We start from the raw sequence: 12,854 nt of genomic DNA, 5'->3' as shown, positions 1-12,854 counted from the left end.
CTCTGGTTGCTTGTCTATAGAGTCTTAACAGCCGGCTGAAAACCAAATAGTGATGTGACAGACCATCACACAGGGTCCTTCTGCACAAAATAATCCACCTGCTGCCTTAAAGCAGCAGCTTTGAATTGACCAGCAGAGCAGACACAGAATTACCCTCTTGGAAGAGGCAATACCTTGCCAATGAGTCTCCTACGTCCTTTTCTGAGACAGCGGGCAGCAGCTCCTGGAAGGCGATTCAGACGAGCATGAAACCCTGAAAACCAAGAAAAGGAAAAGGCTGAGCACTGAAGGCAGAAGGCTGCTCCTGGCAATACAGTGATGAGAGGCCTTGTGCGCAAGTGCCTAGAAGAGTAAGGAATTCAGAATCATGAGAACTGGGTTTTATACTCTGCTCTGTATGATCTTGGACAAGTCAGAACCTTGGTGCCTCAGTTTCTCCATGAGAAGACTTACCCAAGAGCTACAGATAAAAATCTATACATTATAAAAGGGAGACTGAAGAACTTAGGCAGCTGAAATGAAGGATGACACACCATTTCATAGTGTTCTCTTTTGGCTGGTGCAGACATCTTTAACCTAGACTTCTGTTTGCTTTATAGATAACAGCAAACACAATATCAAAATTCCATTTACTGTAGAGGTACATGCTGAGTGTCCACATCACACCAGTCTAAAGATAGGGCACAACAAATAATCCAAAGCAAGCATATTTTAAAATCTATAAACAGATCAACTTTAATATCAGCTTAAGTGGAGCATCTCTGTGAATGAAATCTGCTCTCTCTGCCATTTAAAGGTTTACAAACACACTTCTGAACCCATCCCATTCCCTGTGGAGCTCACCCCTCTGAGCAGGCCGGGAGGGCAATAGGAACGTAGAGTCAGAGAGTTTTTCCAGGCCAGAGTCCATTCGCTCCACCTCAGACCGGTGATCAGCTCCCCACTTGTGCAGTAGGTTGGGGACGGTGAATCCTGGGACACATTCTCCCTCATAGAACCAATCACTCTGCTCATCATCCCCTAGAGAAGCAGCACAGAGTTAATCCAACATCCCCTCTAAGTGACCATCAAAACGTTACATATTCCACATAAAAAAACTACCAAAGTCATGTAAAGATTCTTTGGGAGTTACTCCTATATTTCATAGCAGTTTTATGTTAAGTTTCATTGATAGTACTATAGTTATGGGGTTTCAACAAGTGCTCCAGTTATTCTTGTGCTCAGTCTACAGTGGCATAAGCAGCATTTCCCATAGAGCGTAGCATCACCCAGCATGAAGGCCTCTTTGTCGGATGGGTCCTCTTTATTGAGGTGTTTAGGAGGCTGAGGCAGCTTTATTGCTCTATTGTGGCAGTGTCTCTCTGACATTATTTCAGTGCTGTGTGGTGTCTGAACACAGGTACAGCTCTTTCTCCAATGTAATTATTGCAGGGGAGGTGGAAGTGTAGTGGCCTGGCAAAACCATTATGGCTACTACAAAGGAGCCCTCAAAATTGGGGGGCAGGGGGAAGAGGACAAAATGCTGCACATGCTACCAACCTGTACATCAGGAAGAATGAGCCACACTCAGAGAACAGCAGCTTCAAGGAAAAGCACATCACTCCATTAGGAATGGCTGGTGGCTTAGAGCACAGAAAGGGTCAATGAGTATTAATTGTGCCATACATCTGGCTCTATGAAAACTCCTCAGGACCTGTCAAGACCACAACCCACTTATGCCTGGGATAGCAACAACTAATCACCTCAAAAGTCTCCAAAAAGCAGAGCCAGTGCAATTAACACAGCTGTGTCCTAGTAACTGAACTACACTAGACAATATTCTGTTAAAGCTGCCTGGTTAGAATTCTCCTTGGGAAAGTAACAGGTGAGCAGGCTGAGAAAAAGCAGGCAGCTGCACGGAGCACTGGCATCAGACCTCACCCTGAGACAATAATCCAGTCCTGCATCCACTCTGAAAACCAATCATTAGATAAATGAAGCAAGCAGCCCCGACCACATCAGCAGCCCCCGAAACTACACACAATAACAAGCAAGTGCCTTGAATCAGGATAATTCATTCAGACATTTACTCTTATATATATTTGCTACAGACACTCTAGACAGAGGCTTCAGAAGTGTTAAAAAATTAAATAGGGACTGTTCTCCTAAACACTGGAAAACAGATAACGTGTATAAACATGTCAGCTACTCTGGACACTAAAGCATAAGCTCAGTAACTCATATGTCAAGCAATTTCCTTCAAAGTCACTTGCTACATTAGACAGACAAAGATCAGCATCCACGGCTCCAACAGTGCCTTTCACCCTGAAAGATCCCAAAGCATTTTATAAACTTATGTTCAAACTATACATAGGGACCACTCCTCCACCAATGAAATGCATCTGCTGCTGGGATGGAAAATACCAACTGTTCCAATAACATAATAGTTAAAGGACAAAAAGGGAAGAAACCTGTATCCAGTTGAAACTACATGGGAAATTTAGTGAAGCAGAATGTAATTAACTAAGTTGGGATTGGGCCAGAACATTAAGTTTAAAGGTGACTTGCAAAGGAAAACAACTGGGCTTGTGCCCTTTCTTTTGCTTCTTTATGATTGATAAAGCAGCTTTGGAAGGAGTTTGTCTAGAAAGAGTCTTTTTTTCCTTGCTTGTTTTTCACATTAGAGTGTAAACAGCACCTGAACATTTAAGGCTTTGTCTATGGTGGGAAAATACATCATGTCAGAAAATGTGTTAACATGTTTTAGATAAAATGATCTCAAACATGAAGTGGCAACTAGTGTAGACAGAGACAATCATGTTTTAAAAAAAGTAATTTTTAATACAACTGTCCCTGTCTATAGTAGGTACTATGCCACATTTGACATATTAGCATACTTATTAACATATTTTCTAACATAAAGCCTTTTCCCAATGTAAAAACAGCCAAAGACTGGAGAATTAATGAAATTATGACATCACAAGAGTTAAGAGGTTGGAACTTGAGCAACAGAGAGAGGAAGGGATTTTTAGTCACTGTTTAAACATTCGTGTTTTTTTCTTTAGGTGACATCTATTTAACTCCAGTACCTAATAATAATCTTGGACAAAGAATGTGTATGTTACAAATTCAACACCAACACCAATTGAAGTGTGAGAGTCCACAAATTTCTGAGAACTGCTTCTCCTCTGCCCAAGACATATATTTTGGTTGTCACACCTCAACCAGGCTTAGCATGTTGCTTGTCATCTTAGATTATGAGCTCTCTGAACCAGTATGTTTCAGTATGGATGGAGTATGACAAGCAGATTGTGGGCACTTTTGCAATATAATATACAAACAATTGACCTCTATTGATAGAGACATCATGGAGTTCTGATGACCTCACTGTAACTAAGCAGCAAAGTCTGAGTAGTCGTCCCCAAGAACCCATATATACATATTGCCTTATATCACACTTTCCAGTATTTGGATTTTATACATTTGATAAATATCACAGCATTTCCATAAGAAAAGCATGATTTTTATTGAAATCACATGGAACATCTTTGTGATCTGAGCCAATTCCTCTGACTCCTAGCTCTTTCCCCAGTCACTATCCCTCCTCCGCACATCCTGATCCCCTCCAATCTCTAATCCTGCACTGCCTTGAATTTCCATTTGCAAGCATTTACAAGCATAGTAAAAGAGAAATTCCCAAACTGCGCCAGAGGGAAATCACGAGACAATAGTTACCTTGACGGCCTTCGTCATTGGTGAAGAGGCCAGTGTCACTGCTGCTGCATACACTGCTGGTTTCACTGCAAAGAACAAACACAGTTAACCGCTGAAGGGTATGCAGTAATAATCTTTTACATTTTGCCAGTGCCCTTCATCCCAAAAGGACCTGAAAGTGCTTTACATACCATACAAAATGGGAATCAATTAATCACTGACACATGACCGCCTCTGGCATGCAACATGACAGCTGTCTAACAACTCACTGTAACATTATGCAGTTTAGGAAGAATCCTGTATCTCGTTAAAAAAAAAGGAAATTTTAGGTTATCAGAACATAATCATCAACAATGGGATTAGGCCAGGGCACCAACACTAACAATCATATTTATGACACACTCTGCAGATATCCCCTTCTCTGGTAACGACCAGGCAACAGAAATTAAGCTAAATGCTCCCTTTGTGGGTCACCCGATGGCCACTGACAATTGTACCACAACTTTTTCTTTTTAGACAACCATTTTCCAACATAAATGGAACATAAATGTTTTCTCTTCAATGCCTTCTCCTCTCTTTGGCTGGATAAGAGACTGTAAGGGTCTACACTTCAAGCACTACAGCAGCACAGCTGTGTCACTGTAGCATAGACACTACAGCAACAGAAGGGGTTTTTTGGTTATTGTAAGTTCACCTCGAGAGGCACTACCTAGGTTAATGGAACAATTCTTCCCTCAGCCTACCTGCATCTACAGTAGGGGCTAGGTTGACCTAATTACATTACACATCACTCATCCAAATAAACTAGTACTACATAGCCTGCTGCTGTAGGTAACCACCAGTTACACTGAGTTTTAAACTTGGCCACTGCAGCGGCTCCAGAAGACAGTTTACCAAGGAATTTATTTGGAAAATAATCTGAGCAGAAAACTGCTAACTGTCTGTAAAAAGTTTTGAAAAGGTTGAACATTGAGCTGTCAGTCCTAGGTATTTGATGGTTTGATGCTAGGATTTTCTTTTCTAGGACATATTATCCAATACCTCCATCGTTCTGAGATCTCTCAGCAAAAGCAACATCCCTTCTACCCCAGAGGTGGGTTACAGGGCCTTATGGGAGAAGTGAATGCTAGCTGTAACTTAGCATCTGAAACAATCTCAACAGTGTGGTTAGATAAAATCCCCATGTACTCTGGAAAAGCAACATCACACAGCATGGTGTGTGGTTATACCAGCCGCAAATATCCTCAGGAAACTTTATGGGACACAAAGCAAAGGGATAGTGAGTGTCACCTCATCCACAATTAACTGGAAGTACTCACTAAAACCACATGCTGCGAAGCATATTATTGCTTTTTTAAAAACATGTTCTGTAAACTAGCTAAGACAATCCATTACACTGGATACCTGAAAGTCTGAACCTTCATCAATGCATTATAGAGTCCATTTTTCCATTGGTAGTTTTAAACATACAGATGGATGAGGCTGCAAGTCCCTCCCACACTCTAGCATGCAACTTAACACCAAGTTCTAAGTCAGCCTCTTATGAAGTTTGTGCCATCTATCCCCTAACATGCTGTATGAGAAAGGGACAGTGCTTAAAGCATAGGACCAGGAAACATAAGAAAGGAAAAGGATTATTAAACCAAGTTCTTAATCAAATTAACAGCATAGCAGGTGCCTAAAAGTAATGGAAAACGCTGCAATGCCTTATAGATGTATATGAAACCCAGCATTCTACCTGCAGTATCAGCACAAAGGTTCATGGAAAGATATCCTTACCTATACCCCCTTTATATTTCAGGCCTGGAAAACTGAGCATCCTGTACACAAGCCTTTCCTCGGGTCCAGTAAGCACTGATTAATGACCTCCAATTGCAAAGGAGGCTACTTACCTTAACCATGAAATAATGAATGCTATTGATCCGACAAGCTACTGCTATAGAGTGTTATTGATCGCCCAATCTTTGGTTAAAATGGTCCTCATTTAGCAATTTCACTGTCGCAAACACCTGGAGCAAAGCACGCTTATAATTAAATAGTTTGGGGGAGTTAAAGTGAGAGGTGATGGACAGAGATTTCAGCTTTCCGACGTTTATTCCTGCTCCTGAGCTATTGTTTGTGTCAGGAGAGATATTGATTTTCTATAAAAATAAGAAAACAAGAAGCACCAAGGGGCTGCAGAAGGTCAGGCCAGGCTGGAGAAGGAGGGGGAGGCTAAGCACTCTGTCTCTGTCACTTGCCTTCCAGGAGAAGGGGATTTTTTCTTTCCTGAGAGATCACCCTCTAATACATCAGCTGAGCCAGGCTCATGACTGCCACTACAGGCTGTCACCAAACCTGCTACTATTTAAAAGGAACTAAACTACAAACTGGGGAGTAACTTGTCATTCTATGAGCCCAGAATACATCAAGATAAAACAAGGGCTCACCTTATCACTGGCTGGTAAACTTAGTACAACATCCAATTTGAAACTGAGCGATACAAAAGAAGTCTAGTTAGATTTTGTTCTATGTGAAAGATTAGACAGACAATGTGAACTTGAGGTAGCACATGTGTTAATCATGGATGTTCTCAGACAGCCCTTGGATTATTCTGGTTTGATCTGCCCTATGTAATCACATTAAGCAGACAATTCAGACAGCATACATCTAAGACAAATGAGACAGACGTTCAGGACCTCCATTTATAGTTTGTCAGTTCCCCATTGTGTGGAAGAGCTCCAAAATATTAAAAGGGGAACTTGGTGGAGAGGTTTTACCTAAGACGTTTACTAATCACCACCATTGTACTGGTAGCCCAAAATCTCAAATGTCTCCTAAAATTAATCCATTTGCTTCTCTCACTCTTGGTTTCCCCTTCCTTTTGGATATCAGGCTTTGATTCCCCTCTCATACCACTCTTAGATCAGTCATTTGCTCCCTCACCATGTTCCTATGTATATTTCCTTTCCCCCCCTTCATTTCAGTTTCCATCTCCCCCACTTTTATGTGGGATGTTGCCTGTTCCATTATCTGTGTGTGTGGGAGGATATTCCAAAATTCTTCATCCCCCCACATCCCACTGTGAAGACATGATATGGTAACAAAGCTTTCTCCAGTATAAAACTGAATATAGCCCCACCAGTAATTCATCAAAGCTGCTTCCTCATTAAGGTCCTGATCCAAAGCTTATTAAGTCAACGGGAGTCTTTCCATTGAATTCAGTGCGCTTTGGATCAGAGCATAAGCAAAGGGAAGTGATGCAAGTGCTGAGTGTTCTAGCTCCACAGAGAGGCTAGCTCCTGCTAATCCAGGAGGGTGTGGGAAACATCACTGCTGAATGATACAAGACATTTGTTCCCCTAGTGGCTAAGTGTGCTACTTTTGCAGTACTCACAATCTCTGTTGACAGGATAAGTGAGAAACCCAATTCAATCCCAAACTGATGTACCACAGCCACTAGAACACTCAAGCTGCTTCCTGGCCCACTTGCTTTGTCAATCACCTTTCCTCTTGCCTGTTTATGGCTATACTCATGACCATTTTCTCTCCTCCCTGTCCAGTTTCCACATGTTCCTCAGGATATGCCCTTGCTGCAGCTGTACAAAGCACTTCAGTGGTATCAGACGGAGCATCTACAGCAGAGTGAAAGTGATGTATGCATACCAAGTTTCACTCTGCTGTTTCTAGTAGGGAAGCACTGTATTTAGTGCAGGAGAAGCAAAGGCATGATCCTGCACTGCTGCCAAGAGCATTCTACAGGAAGAAGTAATGCACATGTATTCTCCCTCTAACTCCACTCCCCTCAACAAGCCACATCCCAGACCACACATGTGGAGGTGAGATGGTCAAACCATTTGATCTCTGGATTTCCAAAGAGAACCCAAAGGATTTGGCAGCAGATGGCAAGTGTCATTTGATGCAAACATATACACACTAAGCCCTGGTCTGCATTACAGAGTTAGGTCAATGCAAGGCAGTTTACATCAACCTAACTCTAAGCATCTACACTAAACTGTAGCTCCCACCAATGTAACTCACCAACTACTCCAACTTAGGGCTTGTCTACATTTACAATTTATAGAGTCGTTACTTGCTGGCTCAGGGGTGTGAAGTCACCCCCTTGAGTGCAGCAAGTCTGAGCACTTTAAAGCACTAGTGTAGACAGCTCCCAGCGCTGGGAGCCACGCTCAGAGCTAATCCCCTCATGGCGGTGAATTACCAGGAGTGCTGGGAGAGCTCTCTCCCAGCACTCAGACACGATCATACATGCACTTTAAAGCACTGCTGCAGGAGTGTTCCCAGAAGTTTCCAGTGTAGACATACCCTTAATAACTCCACCTCTGTAGGAGGTGTAGTGCTTACATTGATTTAGTTAGGTCGACACAGCATCAGTGTAGATACTGTGTTGCTTACATCGACTGTTGCTAATTTTCAGAAGCTGCCCCACACTGACAGTTAAAATGGTACAAGCACTCCTGGTGAAGATGCACACCGCTGACACAAGGAGCAAAGTATGGACATGCAAAAGCAATTTAATTAATGCAGTGGCTGTATGTCATGGTAATGTGGGTCAACATAATTTTGTAGTGTAGACATACCCTAATTAGTCTAAGGGAAAGAAACCAACTGAGGGAAAACAAAACAATCACCCAGTGCATTTCTCAGGTGATGGACCAAAACAAAGCTGTGTGTTTGCTTTCTCAATGGCTGGCACAGAAAAGGCTGGATGAAAGCCAGCTGGTTTAAGTTCAACTGAACATGATGCAAGACATACTGATTGGTGTAGAAAGTACCTCGAGGAGGCTAGCAATGTCTATTACTGCTCCATCAAGTGAGGGAATCTATCTGCCCATTGTCATGGATGTATATTCTCAAGATGCTACTCAATATTTCCTCTCTGGTACTATTAGATAAAAATATCTTTTCCCACCTTTAGATGTCAAAAAAAGCATCCTCTCTTCAGTAGGAAAGGCCTCACCTAGATCTATGCCTGTGTTACAACTACACTAGACAACTAACGTGCACTAACTTGTAAACAGAACAATGTTTTGATCAAGATACATATAGTCACTGGTCACCACAGGAAATTTATTCTGTTTTCCTTTGTTGTTTCTCATAAACCCTTGGAAACATGAAACTGAAATCACTTTCATCGCTCACTCATAGAGGGATGTCAACCTGTTTTTCCCTGCAAAGACTAGAGCTACTAGCATGCTGGTTGTCACTGTGAAGACAGAAACAACAGACTTCCCTTTGGAGCTATAAGTGCATCTGTTTGTTATGAGTACAACATACACGTCACTACTGGGTCATGAAGACAACATGCACATTGATTTGGCACCACAGGATTGCTTGCAAGGACTGCACGCAAGGGTTTTCACCTTGTGAAAGGTTTGGAGATTTTTTTTTCCTTGTATCTTTAAGGGAAAAGTAGCTTTTTTTTTTTTTTTTTTTTAAAAGAGGGAACTACCTAGAGCGGGGCACAGTCTTTGCAAGCAACTGTAAAGGAATTTGATAATCTGATTGTGGTAGGGGAAGGAAAGGCCTGGAGAGCTCACCATTCAGACATGTTTTCATCAGAACCCTGTTTTTGTTCATCCGCTTCACACTCCATCCTCTCCTTCCTCCCACCTTTACTGAGGAAGGGCCTGTTCTCTGCTGTCTCACACAGGCCATGGCTGGATGAAGTCCAAGGGGCATTCTCCTTCCAACGTGACAGACGCTGCTTCTTGGCTGACTTGAACCTATAGCCCCTCTCATAGTTCCACTCTGACACCTTGAGTTTCTGCTGGAGGCTAGCAGCTACCTCTGAGGTCACACGTTTCACCTTCCGGCGGCGCCTGAGGGGTCGGCAGGGTCCATTTTCTGTGAAGGAGTCTGACTCATGCCAAGAATGCTGCTTGCTCTTTAGAGTGGCACTCAGAGCTGGGTGGCGTTTGGCCACAGCCATGTCATCTGAGTCACTGAAGTTGGCAGTCAACACCTCACGACAGTCCTTCATGGCTTCATCCAAGCTTGATTCCGAAGCCTCACTGTAGCAGCAGGCATGCTCTGTCTGGTGCGTGAAGTCTGAGCGCCGCTTACGACCCCTTCTCTTGCGAAGCTGCCGTCGCTGCTGCCGTGGGCTCAGGGCCATCTCTTCCCACAGCTCATCCAGCTTGTTTTGTTCTGAGGTTTGCTCCAAGGCCGAGGCCAAGTCATGCACCAGCTCATCCATGGGAAATGTCTACTAAACACAAAAACAAACAATTAGTACCAGCCACTAATGTCACTGTAACAGCACATCACTAGATCAGCATAAACTAGAGCCTTCTTCACACCAGCAACTTGGTTAGACACTCACCTTAGACCTGCCCAATAGGACTAATGCAGGCAAACTGTTCTTCTTGTGCTACAGCTTATTCTTCCCTTTAAAATTAGGGCTACTACTTCCCTTTCCCAGCCAATAGCGTCTCATGCTATAGCAATCAGAGACAAGTTTATACCTGACATGGACATGAGATTGCATTTTCTTCCTTGAAGCACTATATCACAGTATCCAGCCTAAAAGTGAAATGGCCTGCATTCAAAACACCATGTGATATCATACCATCAGCGGTTATAAGCAAAAAACAGGATTGCACCTGCTCAGTACATGAACTGGAGACCTCTAACAGTCACATAGGGACTGACTGACTTAATAGGTGGCACACTTGGGTCAGACCAATGGCACAATGGGCATTAAAGACTCTATGCTGCATGAGGGTGTCTTTCCAAAGAGGAAAGTCTCATTCTAATGCAGTCATGAAGATTCCATGATGCTTCCCCCCTCACTCCTTTTTTTTTTTTTTTTTTTTTGAGGTGGTTTTTTTGGAGGTGGGGGAAATCAGGCATTAACTTACTGATCAAATTTCAGTCTGTGTAATTATAGTCTAGTTTGTTACATCTCCCCAGCCATTGCAGTTCTATATGGGATTGTTCTTCATCTCTCACCCAAAACTGGTGTGCAGTGTTGCTGTGCACTATCAAACAGCTGTGGTTTCCCTACCCCACAAATGACTGCTCACTCGATACACAGTGTGTCTTTAATCTAATGCACTTTGGAGTAAGATATTACAAAAACAAGATCCTGTTATTACACAATAAATCCACTCCTGCTAAGATGCTGACACCTTCTAACCAGAGAAACAAACTGAACCCACAACAAAGAAAACTGAAAACACTGTATGGGAATATTTACAATAGACTTGCGTACACTGGGTTAGAGCTGCCACAGGAAATAGAGGACATTGTGCCTTGCTCTCCGCCACAGCCCTGACGGGGCCAGGACCTGGGGACTGAGAAGCTTCAGGGAAACACACAGGACAAGCAGGTAAAATCCTCCATCACCCAACCCCAGCACAGACCGATGCTAGGACTCGTGTTCCATTTCCTCAGCTACTCTCTCAGCTCATCTCCCCACCGCCGGCTGTCATCCTTCGGCCGGAACCACCCTCGGCGCCCTCCCTGCCTGGGCCCCATACCCCCGGCCCTACCCCCCACACGGGCCCCAGCTGCCCCCCCGGCCCTGTCTGGCACCACCCCAGGCCCTGGCATCATCCCCTGGCCTATGTCAGCCCTTCGCACTAACCAACCCTCCCACCCCCAGATCCGGGCCGGACCAAGGCGGGTCTCACTCACTCACTCACCCGCCACCCAGCGCCCACCTCGGCCTCTCCGCTGTCCTCGGCCTCCTCTCGGAACAGGACTTCCGGTCGTGGGGGGTCACTTCCGCCCCGCACAGCGCCACGCCCCCTCATCGTGCACACTTCCGCCCCGCGCGGCGGGGGGTGTACGAATGATGAGCGGCTGTAGAAGATACATGGTGCGGAGACGGGGGCCGCGTGTACGTGCAGCCCCGGCCAGAGGGGCAGGACGATGCCCGTGCTGTGTTCTCTGCTCCCTTCGGACTCTTCCTTTGCAGCGGCAACAGCTTGCCAGGCAGGGGGCCGGCCCCACTGCTGTGCTGCCTAAACAGAGACCTGGAGGCTTGGTGTGACTCAGCCTGTCCATTGTCTCCCAGGGAACTGGAACCACTGCCTCCTTCGCTCTCAAGGCAATGAGATCTTCCGGGGACTCTACCATGCCCCCACCAGGAGCCCTAGACTAGGACCTGGCTTTAAGCACAGCAGCAGTGGTGAGATCTCAGTGGTTTGAGCATTGGCCTGCTAAACCCAGGGTTGTGAATTCAATCCTTGAGGGGCCATTTAGGGATTTAGTTGGGAATTGGTCCTGCTTTGCGCAGGGGGTAGGACTAGATGACCTCCTGAGGTCCCTTCCAACCCTGATATTCTCCAATTCTATGATCTCAGGGTTGGGTGGGACTCTTTTACCCTGCTCAGATTATTTGTTGAGCCTCATCCTTGCTGTACAGATATGAGCACAAGACTCCTACCTCAAGGAGCTCATAATAGGACAAGATGATAGGCAAGTGAGACACAAGTCAAAATCGTTCTTGGCATGATAAAATCTGTGTGACTAAAGTCGGAGGAGATTGAGGGCTTGGGTCTCTATCAGAGGTGGATGTGACCCAGCTAGTACTTGCCCCCAAGGTACGCTACATCTACAGAGTGTGGTGTTTGGCTGAAGTGGACAGATGGGATTAAATCAGTCTTTATCCTGCTGAATGAGTTTATATCCTCTATGCCCAGTTGTTGTTATTGTCTGTGTTTACAGATGGCACCCAAACACAACAGGCAGTGGATACCTCACATAGCAGTATTGCAAACATATGTTACATACAAAAAGGCTGTTTGTTACAGGGGAGAGTGCAGCACTCAAAAGTCAGAGTGGCAATATTCAGGCTGTTCACACATTACCATATGGCATTCAATTACAGGTCCGTGGACTGTTTTCTCTACCTCATTCAATGCACATGTTGTACAATCACAGTGAATAAGGCAGATGCCTACCAACATATGGTCTCACTGTGCTTGGTATCCCCTTCAGGTTACCTTTGTTTGACCCTTTGACCTTCACAGCAGCCTGTTACATTTTTGGTAGTCCCCTGTAATTATTTGAGTACCTGGACCTTGTGGCTCCTCCCCTAAGGCTGGGGGAGGATCCTTTAGCAGTGGGTGGGCACTTCCCAGAATCCAATAGGAATGTATGGTCCCATGTACACCTTTCAACCTCTGTACACTCCTGCCTCATTCACTCTC

At 44.5% G+C, this 12,854-nt stretch overlaps 1 protein-coding gene across 22 annotated transcripts in view; it reads right to left on the bottom strand.

The window, feature by feature from the left end:
• GPATCH2L (G-patch domain containing 2 like) overlaps window positions 1–11,438 on the bottom strand; it is a 43,943-nt gene extending 32,505 nt beyond the window's left edge. For 13 of the 22 annotated variants that reach the window (XM_075065575.1, XM_032802033.2, XM_032802043.2 and 10 more), the window contains exons 1-5: window positions 11,343–11,417; window positions 9,234–9,904; window positions 3,715–3,779; window positions 844–1,020; window positions 174–253 (exon numbers count right to left, since the gene is read on the bottom strand). In XM_075065575.1, coding sequence (XP_074921676.1) covers window positions 174–253; window positions 844–1,020; window positions 3,715–3,779; window positions 9,234–9,892 — 981 coding nt within the window. In that variant the 5' untranslated portion in view covers window positions 9,893–9,904; window positions 11,343–11,417. Of the gene's footprint in view, window positions 1–173; window positions 254–843; window positions 1,021–3,714; window positions 3,780–9,233; window positions 9,905–11,342 lie in introns of all 22 variants that reach the window. The other 9 variants (XM_075065572.1, XM_075065574.1, XM_075065577.1 and 6 more) reach the window with 3 other exon arrangements.
• Between the last annotated feature and the right edge of the window lie 1,416 nt (window positions 11,439–12,854).

Source organism: Chelonoidis abingdonii, chromosome 4 (genome assembly GCF_003597395.2).
Source record: "Chelonoidis abingdonii isolate Lonesome George chromosome 4, CheloAbing_2.0, whole genome shotgun sequence".
NCBI lineage: Eukaryota > Metazoa > Chordata > Testudines > Testudinidae > Chelonoidis > Chelonoidis abingdonii.
Note: the sequence above shows the minus strand (reverse complement) of the source record. Positions and strands in the feature narration are given on the sequence as shown.